The following is a 16,932-nucleotide window of genomic DNA, read 5'->3' as shown; positions in this document are numbered from 1 at the left end:
GTTGCTTGATATTTCTTTACTGTGCAGGTTACTTATCCTTACGGATTTTTAGACACCTGGGTAGAACTGGAAGACAAATCAGTGTCTCATAAAAAAAGCTGGGCTGCACAGAAGTCAATGAGGTGTTGTTTTGGTTCGTTTTGTCTTATTTAATATATAAAGGTAGAACTCTACTGATGTGCTACAGTTAAACCTTAGACTACCTTTCAGTGCAGTTTCAAAGGCAATAGACACAGCAGAACATGAGTTTTCTGTTAACACAGAGGATCGATAGCAAAACTACATTAATATTTAAATCAGAAGAAAACAGTAAAGAAAAGAACAAGAGAGCTAAACAAGATAATATCAAATTAAATGTTTTGCAGTCCCACTTTTCCACCAAAAAAACAGGTTTTTCTTCCACATGTATTTTTAATTCCATTCTTCTTAGGGCATTTAAGTATAAAAGCAAAACTTGGAAAAGAAAGTGGCTCACCTTATTTTTGACATGCTATTGTATTCTATAGCTGTGCAGCTTGTATGTCCATCGGTCATCTGTAAACGTAACATTCTGGGTGCAGCCTGAGATTCTTCATTATCCTTTGGTGCAGAAACATTCCGTATTTTCTGTATTTGCAGAACACATGGACCTTCCAGCTAAGTATGCAAAAACAGAAAAGCCAAAATGTTAACACCATGTAGCAAACACACTGCAATATCAAGACATACCAACAGATGCCCTCAGGCAAAGTGAAGTGCAATTTTATACAGTCACATACTATTTCTATCATTTGTACTGTATGTTGTGAAACATGACAAAAATGGCTTTTTCTGAGAAACAGCTGTAACCTTTCATGCAGCTCTGCGATGCAAACTATGCTTGATGAAAGACTTGGGAGGGAGAGAGGAGAAAGGACAAAACAATAAATAAACAAAAAGCAAAAGAAAACAACAACAGCAAACAAATACTGCATCTTCCAAATACTATGGAGTCCAGATAAGATTTCACATGCTGCACCACCAGTTTTCATAGACAAAGTGTTCTAAATTAAAAAAACAACCAGCTTTGAAGACTGACTGCAGTAGGACTACATTTCAGGTACAACCATTTTGTAAACACTAACTATAAACACCTATATAACATAACTTAAATCACCACCAAAAAATGGAAATAAAAATCTACTTTCTCGCATTTGGCTTCAGCTGCATATATAGTCAAGATGTTTTCCATTTTTTTTTTCTATTTCTTCACTTTGTAAGGAAGTAGGGTCCACTCTGATTCCTCTGAGAAATAAAACTGAAAAGATCTGTTGCTCTAGCACCCGAGAGAGTAGAAAAGGTAAAAAATGCACATTTCCTCAATTCCTGCCCTTTAAGAAAGAGAACACAAAAAAAGAATAGTAGCACTGACGGTAGAAAAAACTTAGAAGATGAATGTATGAATTTCCTATATACAGGATTTAAAGATGAGAAAGGAAAACTACATTGGAATACTGTTAAAAGCATGAAAACACAGAAACAGGAAAAAGAAAATTTTAGTTCTGGATGCTTGCTTCTGTTTTCTAACAACTGTTTGATAGACTACTTGGAAATCTGGAGTGCAAAGAAATGAGGGGTAGGCTAACTACGAATATATATGCAAATAAATTCAGGTTTTCTTATCTACTGTGTCAGGCATGCATTACAATAAAGCACAGCTGCACATTTGTTGAGCTCAGACAATGGTGTCTGCTTCTTTAACAGAGAAAATCAAGTTATTTTTAAAAAACAGGTGCAAAAGAAGTGTATGGTTTTCTTAAATACAACCTATATTAACAACAAAACTGTTTTTATGGACTTTAGTGGGATTTTAGAGCTTCCCCATTTCCCAGTCTCAATTCAGCTCAGTTTAAAGTTCAGCTCTCACATAACGATGGCAGAAAACAAAGCCAATCTTCCTGCAGAACAAGAAACATTATCATCACAAGACTATAAGCGAATCCAGAATCACAGAATGGCTTGGGCTGCAAAGAAGCTCAAATATCACCTATTACCAATCCCGCTGAGGTAGGCAGGGTTGACAGTCATTAAATCAGGTACCAGATCTAGTTGCCCAGGGCCTCATCCAGCCCAGCCTTCAACATCTCCAGGGAGGGGAACTCTACAACTTCTATGTGCAGCCTGTTTCAGCACCTCAACATCCTCAGTGAAATATTTACACCTGACATCTAATCTAGATCTGCTCACTTCTAGTTTAAAGCCATTCCTCCTTGTCCTATCACTATCTATCCACAGAAAACACTGATTTACCTCCTCCTTATAAGCTCTCTAAGTATTGGGAGGTCATAATGAGGTCTCCCAAGAGCCTTCTCTTCTCCAGGCTGAACAAGCCCAGCTCCCTCAGTCTTTGTAGGTTAGGTACTCCAGCACTCTGATTATCAACGTATGCGAGGGCACCTTGTAGACTGCTAAAGGATCATTGCTACTCACCCTGTAAAAATTATTTTAACTTCACCAAGTTAAAATTACACAGAAAACTTATATTAATACTTAGATTTCCAAGTAGCTGGGTCTTGCTGAGCATGCTAGAGTCTTACCAAACCCAACAGACTCTGAACATACCATTTCCACATTCCAGAATATTCCTCAACCCAAAGCTAAAAGCTCTCTAGACCGCTCTGCTTGATCACAGCTCCTTAAAAGTCAAATATTCTCTCTTCTCTTTTGAACTTCTGCTAACTTCTAATGCAGAATTGAAGATTATGCAACTATCATAAAAGAATTTTCTAAAATTACAAAGAAACAGCAAACTAAACTGCACTATCTGGAATGTAAGGATGAAGCCATCACCTAAAAAATATGGGGCTGAGTACAAGAAAACTTTCACTTCAAAAGCATTTACTGAATGGACAACAACGTGAATATTAAGGCCAGAATGCTGTGAAACACAGATCAGATGTTCTTTTATAAAAGTCAAGACAGGTAAGTATAAAAATAAAGAAAATGTATTTGTAATGCCATACCACTAGTTGCATAAACAGTTTTCAATGGCTAAATCTAAAGGAAGCAAACAAGTCAAGAGTACAAAACATAAGTAAAATAAACTGAGGAATGAGGTCTTGCTTTAGCCATTATTAATCCCATTATGAATAATCTGCTTAGTTCTTCAAGATGAAAAATAGAATAATACCATCTTATACTATATTTAGTATTGTACTATATATTGCCATTACAATATTCATATATACATTATATTCATTTATGTGAAAACTACTTAGTAAGACAGAACACAACACATGAACTTGAAACAGCCTGCAATGCTTTCATCATTATGCATCTATTTATTTAGAGAGCTGTTCATCAAGCAAACCACCATTAGACAAAGCCTAGATTACCTCAGCTTATATTTCATAGACGTGGTATAAAACACAGACACATACTACTCCTTCCTCTTTACCCAGCAAACCCAACAATGCTAATTTGAAACACACATGACTCTTGTACAGAAAAACAAATAGAGTAAACTAATAACCACAGTGATAAAAATGTACTCAAATCTTTCTGGACACTATTTAAATTAAAATATTATTCACTCATACATAGTTGAGAGGTTTCTTCAACATGAGTAAGCATAAGGACTTCATATGATGTTCAGGAAAAAAAAATCTACACACAGACTGGAGGGAGCTACTTCATCAATAGTTGGAAATACTACATAGAACAAACCAATAACATTTCCAGCAAATCTTTAAAGTAAGCATTTAATACCAGTTGTCTTTGAAAAATGTTTACACTGGCCACAGGCCCACTTAAAATCCTAATGTACAAAAATGGTATGGCAATAATGGCTTAATCCCTTAGAAAAAGAGACGTTCCAGATCAAGATGGGGTAAGAAAACATGCAGTAGCATATAGACTTGCCAAAGTACTGAGATCGTAATCTAATAAATCAGTCCTTTATGATCTCAAAGGTACAGAGGTAATGTTGGAAGTGATGTACAAAAACTACCTAATGATTTATGACAATATAGCAATTAGATAGTATTTTACTTTCAAGACAGTTTTCCAAGAGCAATTGCTTTGACACACTCAACATGATCTGAAAACAAAAAAAAAACTCAACCTTTTTGAAAGGTTTAACCTATTATATGTAGCATTATATACCTTTTCCTCAAAAATACAAGTGGAAACATGAGACTTTACAGCACCTGAAACAGGCATTAGGTGAGTTTGAGGACAAGAGCTTATCTAAAGCTGACAAAAAGCTCTAAAATTACTACTACTCTGTTTGATCCATCAGCATTACTGCATGCATTGACAGAACTAAACCTTGTCAGAAAAGTAGAATAATTTCTACATACACAGCTTCAAATAAGACATCTGATGTAGCACTGGAAAGTAAATGTAAGCATTTCAAGACTGGAACTTAATGCAGATCAGTTGTAACTGAAATAACAAATCGAATCGTACCTTAGAATAGAAGAGGCTGAAGGAAACTGTAACATTCACAAAGAGATGGCAGAAGGCAACTAGGCAGTTAGTCACACTGAGGTACTGATAGAAACCAGGAAGCATATGAACAACTTCAAAGAATAATTAGAATAGGTGGCAGGTTATGTTTTAACTGCTTACCATCAACTTATCGGTGCTCAGGATTTCACTTGTAAATCAGAGAAATGCTTAATTTCTGAGTGCTTGAGGAATTAATGCTTAAATTGTAATGGAACACATGCACACAAAAGAAAATGAAGTAAATGCAGCATCACTGATAAATTACATTCTAACTTTTACAAGTCCTCTTTGCACCTTTATTCCACTTAAAATACTTCACAAGTATTCATGGCATACAGTCATTTGGATGGAAATGAGTGTTCAGCTTTTTTAAATCCTATGGAAATATGGCCATCTTGTGGTTAGTGCTGGTAATATAGATTTTCTTTAAGCCATACAAAACAGATATAAATAAGTGATAAAAGATTTTTGTATATTAATGACAATCACCTGTGATGGTCAAGTATCCAAACATTTTCAGAAAATATTTGTCTCTTGTATTTATACTACAAAAAGAAGTTACTTTCCTTGCAAGATGGAAAACAGATTGTACATACCTGAGATACAGATACAAAATGCTGATAGAAGTTTCAGGTCAAAGAAACAATTGTAGCATGTAATTTCTGTTCCCTTCTGAAGCACTTCTGAACCACAGATGACTACCTTCTACCAACAGATTATAGAAACAAGTCACTCCTGTCCCAACCAAGCCACCACTGTACTAGAAAGTCATGAGGTAGTTGCCGTTACTAAAACCTGATGGGATGACTTCCACAACTGGAGTGTGGCTATGAACAGCTACAAGCTGTTCAGAGGGGACAGGTGAGGAAGGAGGGGAGAAGACACTGCCCTCTACGTCAAGGAAGGAATACAGTCCCTGAAGAATGGCCACAAGAAGCTGAAATTCTATGGGTGAGTTAGTGAATGAGGCAGCAAAGGAAGCCTTGTGGTTGGTGACTACTATAGGCCACCTGATAAAGCAGAGTCTGTTGATGAAGGCTTCTTCATCCAGCTACAAGAGACATCTCAACTGAAGGCTCTCATTCTGCAGGGGGAATTCAACCCCCTGATATCTGCTGGAAAAGTAGCATGGTAAGCTGTAGGCAATCCAGAAGGCTCCTAGAATGCTCTGAGGGTAACTCTTGAGACAACAGACAGCCTCACCAGGGCAATGATGGACGTGTTGCTCAGCAACACAAATGAATTGATAGTTGACATCATGATGGAAGGCTGCCTGGGCTATAGAGATCGTGTAATGGTGGAGTTCACATTCCAAGCCTCTCTCGATGTTATTCAGAAATTCATGTCAGACAGGCAAAGTATCTGGTGATTGAAAAAAAGACAACGTAACACCCATTTTTAAGAAGGGTAGAAAAGATGATCTAGGAAATGAGCAAGGTGCTAGAAACAGGCTGCACACAGGCTGTTGATGCATCATTTTTGGAGGTGGTCAAGGCCAGGTTACATGGGGCTCTGGGCAATCTGATCTAGTGCTTGATCTAGTAGTTGGCAACTGTTTACCCCTGTCAACAGTAGGAGTTTGGAAATAGATGACCTTTGAGGTCTCTTCCAACTCAATGCATTCTACAATCCTATTACGTGTAAGTGCCACCCCTGTACAGGGGAAGGTCATGGAGCAGATCCTCCTGGAAGCTATGCTAAGGCACACTGAAGTGAGGGAGTGTTATAGGATATGCATGTATTCAGCAAGGGTAAGTCCTGCTTGACCAATCTACTCGATTTTTATGATGGTGTAACTGTGACTGAGGACAAGGGAAAAGCCACTAACGTCACCTATCTGGACTCCATGAAGGTTTGTGACGTGGTCTCCCATAACATTCTCTCCAAATTTGAATTATATTAATTTGTTTAGGAACTGGTTGCAAGATTTTACCCAGGGACTGGTAATCAGTGTCTCAGTGTCCAGACAGAGATGGGTGACAAGTGGTATCCCTCAGTGGTCAGTACTGGGACTGATGCTTTTCAATATCTTCATCAATTATATCAACAGTGGGACCTTCATCAAATCAGTGGATGACACCAAGCTGTGGAGTGCAGTCAACACACCTGAGGGACAAGATGCAATCCAGAAAGTCCTAGACAGGCTTGTGCAGTAGGACCAGGAGAACTACATGAGGTTCAACAAATATAAATGCAAGGTCTTGCATCTGGATCATGGTAACTCCTACTGTTGATACAAGCTGGGGAACAAAAGGACTGAATGCAGCTCTTCTGAGAAGGACCTGGAGGTGCTGGTGAATGGTAAGCTGTACACAAGGCAGTACTGTGCCCTTCCAGCCCAGAAAGCCTATCGTATCCTAGGCTGCATCAAAAGAAGCATGGCCAGCAGGCTGAGGGGCATGATCCTGCTCCTCTACTTTATGCTGGTAAGACCTCACCTGGAGTACTGTGCCAGATGTAGCATCCTCAGCACAGGAGACATGAACCTGATGAGCATTCAGAGGAGGACCACAAAAATGATCTAGGGGGTGGAACACCTCCATTTTGAGGACAGCCTAAGAAAGTTGGAGCTGTTAAAACTGGAGAAGATAAGGCTCTGGGGAGATCTGATAGCACTGTTTCAGCATCTAAAGTGAGGCTATGAGAACAAACACAGATTATTTAGTAGGGTCTGTTGTGATAGGACAAGGGGTAATGGTTTCAAACTAAAAGAGGAGAGATTTTGATTGAATAGAAGAAAAAAAGTATTCTACAGTAAGGATAAAGAAACACAGGAACAGATTGCCCAGAGACGTGGTAGATGCCCCATCCCTGGAGACACTCAAGGTCAGGCTGACCAAGACTCTAAGCAACCTAATCTAGCTGTAGATGTCCCTGTTTATTGCAGGTGAGTTGGATTAGACGACTTTTAAAAGTCCCTTTCAACTCAAATGATTCTATGATTTGCTCCATATGCTGTCGATGACCTGCTGAAGGACAGCACACCCTACTATTGTCCTCTTTCTAGAATACTGTAGACTTATGCTCCACCTCATCTGGACTACTTACTGCCCTCCTTCTTCACTGACTTCGGTGGTTACAGGGCTATTTCTCTTATTTCCTCTCTCTCTCAGCTGTCATTGTGCAGCAAGTTTTTCCCTTTCTTAAATCTGCTGTCACAGATGCACAACCAGCTTAGCTCACTGTCTCAGCTCTGGCCAGTAGAGGGTGCCCTACGGAGATGGCTGGAGCTGGCTCAGATCTGACATGGGGCAACTCCTGGACTCTGCTTTTTCTTTGCAGTTATTACTTCTTTCAAAATCTGGAGGATTAAATTCCTTTGCAAATGGTTTGCAGAACTTTTTTTTTCCTTGAGTGACCATCTAAGATCAATTATTCAAACAAAAAAATGGCTGAAGTACGACGAAACTAAATTTTACTAAAAATGTCAAAAGGTCTGTCTTCTTAACAGTATTGATAGAAGCACACAAGTCTCCAAGATTTAACAAACAGTAAAACAAAGGTGATTAGGCAACACAAGCCATATATAAGCACTGATCTCTCACAATTACCTGAAAAAGCGGGATATAGAAGTACCTCGAATCAAGCAAACTTTCTTTTTACAAGTTTGAGTTGGATTCCTATAACATTCAATCCTGTTACCTAGCCCTCCATCTTCATAAATGGATTTTTTTTAATTTTGACAATTGCTCCAGGAAAACGACATTAGAGGATACTTACCAAGTACTTCTTTCCTCAGTTTTTAATCCAGATTTCTCAACAGCTAGTTTAAATCAATTTCTCTACAGACAACTACTCCCAAATTTAAATTAATCTTATTCCCCTTTTATAATTGCCTCCCTTCTTAAAAACTATGCAACATAGTGCTTACAAACTATGTATATCTTCCTTGATTCCCATTCTACTGCCTGAAAACATATATTCCTTTCCACCTCCCATTTCCTCTAGAAAAACTCTCTCATACTCAAAACATATGAATCTGGTTTACATCTTTTTATTAGGCCATTTCTTTCATCTTTTTATCAGTTCATTTCTTCAGTTCTACAAATTATAATGATGCTTTTGCAGGTAAACACGCAGATGATTTTTCCTGTGAAAGGCTGCCAAATACAGCCTTCATGCATAGTCCTTGGTTTTTGTATTTGTGGAGACAAGTGGCAAAAACTGTAACCTCTCTAGTTCCAAAGGCTAAGTAGATTCTGGTATATAATGTCCAACACAGTTCTGAGTAAATTACTGACAGTTTCACCTTCAGCTGCCCACTTGAACAATGTAGCAACAGAAGTACAGAAAACATGCTCTCAGAAGGAAATAAGCACATTACTGGATAGATTCTCAAGTGATGAATGAAAACTGAACTACCATGTCTAAAGACATTCTATAGTACTGAAACGAACCCCTTTTAAAAAAAATAACACTTGTTAAATTACTTTGAACTGAAACCATGTTTTAGAAGCAAAACTTAGCAAGATAAGCATTATCACACACCCAACACAAATATTCTGAGAATTACATTTAACACAGAATGGCTTGGGTTGGAAAGGACCTTAGAGATCATTTAGTTCCAACTTCTGAACTGTGGAGAGTGTTGTCATCCACTAGATCAGGCTGCCCAGGGCCCCTTTGAACACCAAACTTGAACCCAACCCAACTTTGAACACCTCCAAGCACAAGGCATCCACAACTTCTCTGGGCAGGCTGTTCCAGCACCTCATCACCCTTTAAGTGAAGAACTTCCACCTAACATCTGATCTAAATCTACCCTCTTTTAGTTTAAAACTCTTTCCCCCTTGCCATATCATTACACTTGTTGGATAAAGGGAGAACCTCCTCAACTGTCGTCCTCAACTGTATCTCCCTTTTGGCACTGAAAGTACACTGTTAAGTCTCTCTGGAACCCTCTCTTTTCTCCAGGCTGAACAACTCCAGCTCCCCCAGTCTGTCTGTATAGGAGTAGTGCTTCATACATCTGACTGTCCTCTTGAACCTCCTCAGGGTTCCAACAGCTCCTTGGCCTTGAAGCCCCAGCGCTGAAACAGTACTGTAGCTTCAGGTCTCATGAGTGGAGCAGAGGGAGAGAATCATCTTCTTCAGCCTGCTGGCCATGCTTCTTCATGCAGTGCAGGATACAGTTGGCCTTCTGGGCTGTCAATGCACATTGCTGGCTCACACTGAGCTATCTGCTAACAACCTCAAGTCCTGATCCTCAGGGTTGCTTTCTATGTATTCTCTGCCCAGTCTGCATTTGTGCTTTGGATTGCCCCAACCCAGGTGCAGGAACAAAAACTTGGTCTTTTTTAAGTACTTAAGCAAATACATTTAGAATTTATCAGTAGTAAATGATCTAAGATGCAAAATTCAGTAAAACTCGAGCAACTGAGAAATAAACAATGGAAAAACATGTAGCCCAACACAATAAGAAAACATGTAGCCCAACACAATAAGAAATATAATTACATTAACCTACTGGTAATAGTTTTTACTAATAATGAGTTTCATGCACAGATTCCTGTCTGACTGAACACTATCAGCTATCCCACTATATGGTTTCTTTCAAGTGCATTTTCCATAGGTGAAAATGATGTCCTCTCATTGTTGTTACAGAAGCTAGAGTTACCTCAGTCACCACTCCATTCAGACAACAATATCAGCAGAAAAAGTAAACCTGGACAGATCGTTTTCTTAAACTAATTCTGCTTTCACTTATTGCTATATTCACTTTTAACAGTAACAAAATCTGTTTCTCAAGAAATTCCACATCAGCCATACAGGCAATCAATATTTGGAAGTTAGGAATAATTACTTGAACTGAGAATTACCACCACCTTTAAAATAAAATTCCTTGATTCATCCTATCCTACGTTAACTGAGTTATAGGAAGAACACAGAAAGAGCAGACCAATGATGACAAAACTTAAGATATACCTAAACATACAAAGTATATCAAAAATCTGGCACATGAAAGTTTAGAATATAAAAATATGATGTAGATTATAAAGCAGGGTATCATCTGACATGGATTATCCATAGAGACTATTTGATACACAGCAACGAAGTTTATAGCCTTAATCATGTATACCAGTGGATAATTCAAGACAACACCAACATATACCATTATGTATAATAATCATACAGCTACTTTGTTTATGCCTACCATACTTTGTTGCCCTCACAAGAGTAAATAAGACACACAAAAAAACCAAGATACTTTTGATACTCTGTCAAGATTCATCAGATTAAACCATTTCTGAGTAATAATGGAAGCTGCCAGGATCAGTCAGTCACATTTGTTTAAGCACTTAAAAGTTTATAAATAAAGATGACTCCTCTCTTTACATAGTCTAGTGAGCAAACTAATATGTTTACATACTTATCCTCAAATATTGGCTATGTTTGTATGTGAAATAATGCCAAAAAGAGACTAATGCAACACAGATAACTGTCATCAGAAAGAAATTGCATCACAAAAAGAAAAGTGAAGTTAACAACATCTACCTTTTCCACCTTGCCACCATTGATGTCACTGGGGAGGAATCTCTTGCCAATCGTTCTTAAATCTGTCTGAAATTAATAGAGAAAACAAAAAAAAAAATTAATCTAAAATATTCTGTTTCAAAGAAAACTATCATAAAACAGGAAAAAGAAGGGCTCTTCCATAATGCCAACAGCTTATATAAAAAAAAGTCTCTTCAAATGTATATGAATAAAATTCAATAAATTTACCAAAGAAATCCTTTTGCTTTTAAAATGATACTGTCAAGCACACTTTCAGGGACAACCAAAATGCTTTTAATAGTTTAAAAGAAATGCTTATTTAACTCCAATATTTAATACAGGCAAAATACTTCCCTCTTCATTTGGCACTTAAGAGAAAAAAATATGTTTACTTTTCTTTTTTTTAGACATACAAATTATTCATAAAATGTTGGGAACGTTTTTGCAATGAAGCCTTGAGTGAAAGTCTATATCACATTTCTATTAAATGCTTTTCAACTTAAGTGTCTGTCTGATTATTTCTTTTTGAAGTAAGGTAAACAGCTACATGACATTTGTCAGTGGTAGTACTGCATAGTTGCTGAATCTACATAACTGAAGAATTCAAAGGAATAATTCTCAAAAACACTTTCTTCCTACAACCATAGCCCGTAAAAATGTATTAATCAGGGCAATGAATAACAAAAGGATGGACTGGATGGCTTATTTGTGCAACATATTAAAATAGGAAATAGGGTTAAAAAGAAATCAAAATTTACACATTAAGTTTTAGCTGCATTTATTTGTTCATTAAAACAAAAACAAAATACATAGCACAGTAGTACAGCATAGAACACCTAGGTTTTCTAAACTCTATGCCTTTTGAAATAAACCTGTTTGTTTTGTTTAATAGAAAATGCTGGTGTAGATTCCTTTATTGAAGCTAAAACTCACCTAACTTATTCAGGAGAAAAACACTTTCAAAAGAAAAAGGGCTAATTGTAATTGCTACTAAAACTCATATACTAACATTAGAATAACACATGCCAATGAACTATTGTACTATCACCTTAATCTAGAACTGAAGAGCACTACATTTTAGCATAAATAACACTGTAAACAAGTATTTCATTTATTTTCTCTGTGAGTAACATTACAACCCTAGATAGTAGAAATCATTTTAAGGATACTCTTAACAGATATTCGGAGTGAATACAGTAAAAGAGCAGATAGGCGTTCAAATGAGTTTCTATTGCACAACATAGCCTCAGAGTGAAAGTACATTTGGATTTCAATCTCAGTCTACCCAAGAAAACCAATCTCTCACTTCACTGTTATTTACCTCTGAACAGCATACAAACTCCTGTGAACTATCCCTGCAATAATCCATATCCATACATAATTTGACAAGTCACCAGAAAGATGCTTTGCAACCACAGCAACAAGGAATGAGACAGAACTGTTACAAACCCAGTGCACAGTTTAATACAAAATAAAAGCATTTGAAGAACTGAAGGCGTGTTTACATCTACTTCAGTCCTATTTAAGCAACTCACAAAAGAACATCAGTAGGCTTCTTGGTTTCTTTTGACTTTTAACAGCCTATGAGAAGTGTGAATCCTCAGGAAGAGGAATCTAAACTCACTTTTATGCTGCCTTTCAAACCACACTGCTAGTCCCTACTTATCCTACAGGAGATTTACTCCTAGGCATTAAAATAACAACTGACTCAATGACAAAAATATTGATAATCCATTTAGATTGGCTTTGGGTACATGCATAACATTTCTGGTTTATTTTGATTATCTGTCTGACAAGCTGGAAATATACATATTTGTTTATTTCCTTGTAGGCAGAAATAATTACTAAATCCAGATATCTACAGTAATTCAAGCAACTGCTAACAGTCACATAAATACATACACATCATAGGAAACTCACCATTTGCTTGAACAGGCTTTAAAGAATATCATGCTCGGAAGTCAATTTAACTAAGGGTATTTTACTCATCCTAGCAAGCTTATATTTTGCACTATAATTTCATACTCGCATCTATACACAGCCTGATTTTATTATTAGTATTGCTTGGATTTACATTTCCTAAACATAGAAATATCTTCCTACTGCAAATTACACTCATTTTTCTCCCCACCGGGCTTAAGGTTGGAATAGGTGTCATTTCCAAATAAAATTCAAAAACAATTCATACATGCTGGGAAGAAGGAAGGTGCTTTGTCCTTTACGTAAATCACATAGACAAGAATGTATTTAATTAGATGCATAGACTTCCACCTGAGCCATTAGACATATTACTTTTAGTGTGATGTCAGGAAAAAAGTTCACAATCATAACTTACATTAAGTGCAACTAGGATAATGTCATTTGTATTGACTTTTTCAGATGAATTTATGCAAGTTTCAATTCCTTCATCTGAAAGATACCTGTTAATGAAAAAACAAAACACAGACATATTAGAATATATAATGATTTATGTCATAGGTGAATATCCATTCTGTATGTAAAGATTATTTTTATTTTGTATTTTCTGTATTACTGAAGCATAGGAAAAAAAACCAACAAAACAACACAGAAACAACATCACTTTCTAAAGAGCAAGACAATGCAGTCAACACTTTAAGGAGGGGCAGCATTATATTGCCATCCTACAAAATTTCTTCTTGCTTGCCTAAGCTGTAAAGTAACTTGTTAAAGTATATTTGTATTGCCACGTATCCTAAGAGTTAAACGTGGTGAACAACTTTAGAAATAGAACATGCATCTTTGGAAACAACATTTGAGATTCTCACAGTGGCAGTCCAGGATCACCACCTTCCTGCCAAAATTCTGTAAGCATGCAATAAATTTGCTCATCTGACAATTTGAAGAAGATAATCCATTGAAAGGATGTGCATAATCAATTAAAAAGGGCTGACACATTCTAACCCTCACAGACACTAAGGGAGAATGTAATTTTTACTTGAGTAGTCAGAAAAGGTGACATGTGTTATTCAATTTGCCTCCTATTTCTCACTCCAAGCCTCAGTTTTTATTCCCATGTAGCTGACAATCTGCTTTATCTGCACTGTTCTGTGTTTTCTTTAAAAACATCAACAGTGATCAGTACATTGATAACTGCCAGATACTGAATCTGAAACACAGAGCTTGCCCAAATAACATTCCTGTACTAAGTACCTCATGAAAAACCACTAATCCTCAAAGAATAATTAATAATTTAAAAATAATAATAAAAAAAGTATTCCAGAGTACTTCAAGAAATTTTTAAAGAAAATAATATCCAAGTATAAAATAAAAGATCTGAAGGAAATCGGACTCAGTAAACCTTAATTCTAGCTCAGCTAACGTGAGCATTGCCCTGGCAGCATTGCCAGACTAATTAATGATCCCAGTTGTGCTCTAACCCAGACATTTGATAGCATGTAGCTGTTTAAGTCAGACATTGACATCTAGCAAATCCTGAGGGATCAGAACTCCACCAAGGAAAAAAAAAGGCATTTTTAATGTGAAAGAAACAATCCCTTATTTTGATACAAAGCATACACACTTGAGAATAAGGTGGCAGGATTTGTTAGTCTGCATAGGAACACAGATTTCTCAGCTGAGTGTCTCTGAGCTTGGGTATCACTACCTGCGAAAGAAGATTCAAGTGGTAATCCCACTTGGAATTCTCAGACAGATTTGTTAGCTGGAATGAGAATGTAAAGTAGAACAGAATTCCCATTCTCTACCAGAGGAAACAAGAACAGGTATGTCCTGTAGGCAGGATTACACACCTGGGGCCTCAGCTGTAGTTTAATTACACTAGTAGGGTTTCTAGAAAGAGAAACGTAATAAAATCTGCAAGTCTACCTCCTGTCATCTTCAGTGCAAAGTTGAGTACTGGTTGCATCAGGAGTGGGTGGAATACAAACGCCACAAACTGATTATCAGATGTTGTGGAAACATTCCTCCTCTTGTGCAAATTAAGTAATTCCTCAGTTCTGCTGAAACTAGCAGAACTGCAACTCCATTATGAGCTACACAGTGTAGTACTGAGATGCGAGCACTAACATTTATCAGCAGGAAAAAAATATTTTTAGAGAGTGAGTAAACAACAATCTGATCCAGAATTAAATTTCCCCGAGATAGGATAAAATCGATTACTTCTGCTACCATAAAACTCACTGCTGAGTCATGTTTCCATTTCTCATTTAAAAGTGAAGACTGAAACACGGCTGATAAAATCCTACCCTGCTTTAGCCCAAATTTCCATGTTAGAACTCTGCTGTTTTGTTTACCTCATTACTTCAGAGGGCTTGAGAAAAAATGATAAATACACGTGAACATTGAAAAAGGTTTTTCTTTTCTGACTTATTAGTATAAATCAATTAATTTAACAGTGCTTAAGAGAAACACTGCGTGGCTGACTGAAATCTCCATCCGTGTTATAGAGGTGACAATAATGAAATGCCATTTGAGGACACCTCCTGACTTGATTTAAGAAAACACTACAGCTTTTCAGCAATAACATGATTAGCAGTTTTTAAAGCAGTCTTCAAATTAAAACAAATTAAAAAAAAAACAACCCAACACCTAACCAAAACTAAACAGAGCTTTCCAATAACAAGTGGTGCTTATATGCAACAGGACATACAAGTAAAGCAATCGAAAGAAATGGTCAGGAGCTCGGTGAGGAATTGCAATTAGAAAAAGCTGTACACTCGAAGGAACTGAAACACACATTTCTCCTACCCAGACAGAAGCCTGGATCCAAGCTAACCTGATGTTTTAACCATCTAACTCTCTTACACAGACTGCTTCATACAGGTAGTGCTCTCAATACATATATATGTTTTCTTATAAACTTTGCAGAAAGTTCTTATTTAAAATAAGTGAATTTGTTCTCTTCGCTGTCTACATGTCTCCAGTAACAACTACCTAAGTTTAAGTTATGAGTATTTCCTGCCACAGGTCCACAAACTATTTAAGAAAAAAAAAGCCAGTAATCCCAAGAAATTCTTTTTTTTTTAAGTAAATGTGCTTCTATAGAAAAAAAGCATCTTTCAAAGAATGAAATGGCAGTTATGACAGGCAAAATTAGCTCTTTAGTTGGCATAATCCTTCCCCTCAAAACACAGGGACTATGAAGTCTGAAATTCCTTTGCTAAACTGGAAGTCTCTTCTCTCTGTTCTTAATAAGGGTTGTGATATGCTGTAGGTACAACCCACAGCAAAGGACACTTGATAATCTTCTTTTCCCCTATGTTATACAAAAGAAGAAAATCTGACCCCGAACCAAAACCAAAATCAGAAAACCTCCTCAGGAGGAGCCCTGGAGCTCAGCACCTGCATTACAACCATTCAAGTGCCTCACAGCATCTACATAAACTGCTCTGCACATTTTGCTAGATACCATGACCTACCACAACCCTAGATAATGAAACGTGAACTACAAAGCAATCCTATTACACTAATCCAACACGATTCCTACCACCAAGGGGTGGGAAGCACTCCTAAGTGCTCCATGAACTAGATTACACCGCTGGAACCAGCTCATGAACTCAGAATCCCCAAGACATACCTGGCAGCACCGCACAGATTCAGTGCCCTGGCTGCGCACCTTGCTCTGCACACCTCCATCCCAAGCTTCTCCCTCCCTTGCGGGGGCAGGCATGTGGGACAATCCAGCACAGGAACACTGCTGTCATAATCAACAAACCTCCCTCTTATATTTCCACTGAACAAACAATTATGGATGTCTACTTAAGGAGAAAGTAGATAAATGATGAAATAATAGGGTGAGAAAAGACAAGCTCTGTATAGGTTTTAAGAAGCAAAAGGCAAGGCAACAGCTGACCACTGACACCTTTTTACACAGTTCTTAACATGCAATGCAAATAACACAATCCTGCAAGATGACACCGAAAGGCTTAAAAAAAGCAACTAGTTTCCAAAAGGCATCTTATTTTTTTTTTGGCTTTATCCGCGACA

General features: G+C 37.3%; 1 protein-coding gene across 2 annotated transcripts in view; it reads right to left on the bottom strand.

Annotated features, from left to right (window-relative positions):
• TDRD3 (tudor domain containing 3) overlaps positions 1 to 16,932 on the bottom strand; it is a 93,972-nt gene that overhangs the window by 43,452 nt on the left and 33,588 nt on the right. The window contains exons 2-4 of one of the 2 annotated variants that reach the window (XM_065744008.1): positions 13,301 to 13,385; positions 10,966 to 11,031; positions 476 to 636 (exon numbers count right to left, since the gene is read on the bottom strand). In XM_065744008.1, the coding sequence (XP_065600080.1) occupies positions 476 to 636; positions 10,966 to 11,031; positions 13,301 to 13,385 (312 nt within the window). Of the gene's footprint in view, positions 1 to 475; positions 637 to 10,965; positions 11,032 to 13,300; positions 13,386 to 16,932 lie in introns of those variants that run through there. The other variant, XM_065744009.1, reaches the window with a different exon arrangement.

Source organism: Cyrtonyx montezumae, unplaced genomic scaffold (assembly GCF_038088225.1).
Source record: "Cyrtonyx montezumae isolate F1298 unplaced genomic scaffold, pur_monq_1.0 scaffold_3, whole genome shotgun sequence".
NCBI lineage: Eukaryota > Metazoa > Chordata > Aves > Galliformes > Odontophoridae > Cyrtonyx > Cyrtonyx montezumae.
The sequence above is the reverse complement of the archived record's forward strand: the minus strand, read 5'-3'. Positions and strand labels throughout refer to the sequence as shown.